General features: G+C 41.3%; 1 protein-coding gene across 1 annotated transcript in view; it reads right to left on the reverse strand.

Moving 5' to 3' along the window:
- Positions 1-1,893, reverse strand: part of LOC122520228 (protein tramtrack, beta isoform-like) — a gene marked incomplete at its 3' end in the record, with an annotated part of 456,543 nt that continues 454,650 nt past the window's right edge. The window contains 2 exon segments of the mRNA XM_043640296.1: positions 1-248; positions 368-787. Of these exon segments, the coding sequence (XP_043496231.1) occupies positions 1-248; positions 368-586 (467 nt within the window).

A 1,893-nucleotide genomic window follows, 5' to 3' on the forward strand; every position in this document is an offset into this window, starting at 1 on the left:
GGAGGTACTGTGTTTTGATTGCCAAGAAGTGATGACGTGATGCTGGGCAAGTCGCATTTGTCCTCGTTCACTTCTGTCAGGCCCTTTATCCTTAAAGATTCGGCGACCCTCAGGAAAGCAGTTAGCCTATCCTGATCGACGCTCACTTCACCGCGATACATGAAGTCCAGAAGACTTCGCATGTCTACGTATGGGACGTCCTTTAAAATGACTATCGGGTGCTTGTCGGGATGACCAACAAATAGGGCCTGAAAATGATATATGTCATTTTTAAGCTTTTATCCATCCCCTTTCTCGCTAATTTACTTTTCTTTATTTATTTTTTTCTATTTAAATCTTGTGTTAATCTTAATTTCTTGCGTCTTACCTGAAAGTAAGGACTGCACGCCGATAAAACCATTTTATGCGCCCTAAGCAACTGACCCTCGACGGCCAGTGTAACGTCCACGAAAGATTCGTCATGAAGCAATTGATCAAAAACGGAGAGTAAATTGCTCTGATGGTTGTTCCAGCGCAGACAAAATCTCTGCGACGCCATCGCTTCGCTTCTCAAGTCCGCCAGGCTACCGTTAATATCCGCTAACATCAGACCTGGTGTTAATTTTTGTTCTTATGTCGCTGCTGCTGCTGCCAGCTCTGCTGCTACAACTATTGCTGCTGCTACTACTACCACCTCGTCGCCGATTATTCTCGCCTTCCTCGACGAAGGCACTCGCTCTTTCTCTCACTCGTATTCGTATTCTCTTCTTCATCGGCCACGATATATCATGCCTTATCCCCTCGCGACCTGAAATATATAAGAAATTAACCTTTGACATATGAAAGAAGCCCTTAGGACAAGAAAACATTCTAACGAATAATGATCAATCCAGCTGTTTAAAGAGTAACTATTGAATTTTTCAACGGGTTTAACGTACTTCAATGTTACATAAGTCAGCCTACTTTTCTTATCGTCACCTTGGAAGGAACCCAAACGACGAATAGACGTCGTATGTGTGTATCGCTTATAGACGCTTGCTACTGATTTACCCTATTTTACAAATTAAGTATTACTCCTTGGTACTTTGTATGGAATGTTGAGGACACTTAACGTAACGCATATCAAAATGAACAGATGAAAAATACTTTTTTTCGTTTAATTTTTATCATTCTTTTTCTTTCTTTTTTGTGCGGTAATCAGCCAGCATGTACAACGACGATAGCGACTGCGTGCATAATTATGCGCGTAAGCCCCCGAAGAGACGACGATGTGTACGAGGTATGAACGTGGGTGTACGACCCTGGAAAACGTAGGCAGAGCGAATAGGCGACTCGCTCGGTTCGTGCCTTTTATGTAATTCTCTCCTCACCCCTTCACCGACCCAATCATGGTCACGTATGTAACGTTCGTTTCGCCAAGACTGCGAAGGCGTGGCAAAGGATGACTTTCTATGATCCTCTCGAGAACAATTTTCAAAAAACGCGCCATTTTTAATACGATGGACAAGAATTTTTAAATATCAAACTCTTGAAATCCTAATTCCCAAACTTTTTCATTACAAATTCGAATCGTTTATTGATAAGAACGCAAATATGCATAACCTCGATAATCGAGCGTATAACAATTTAGGTTAGTTTCTTCACCTCTTCATTAATATTCTTATGCGATGACACGATGGGCACACTTTATGCATTTGTTATACATATCTATCGAAGGAAACAACACCCTTTAGTTGATGTCTATCGTACGTAGACATCAGACGGGGATACGAGAAGAATAAAAAAGAGTACTAGGCAAGAGTCGACAAATAAAATTCCCTTCAGGAGGAAGAGTCGAAAGTATACAATCCACGATGAACGGTAAATAGAAAGAAGAGAAACGGTATGCTTGACGCCATATTTAAAAAGATCAAC

This window comes from Polistes fuscatus, unplaced genomic scaffold, assembly GCF_010416935.1.
Source record: "Polistes fuscatus isolate 324 unplaced genomic scaffold, CU_Pfus_HIC Scaffold3, whole genome shotgun sequence".
Classification (NCBI taxonomy): Eukaryota; Metazoa; Arthropoda; class Insecta; order Hymenoptera; family Vespidae; genus Polistes; species Polistes fuscatus.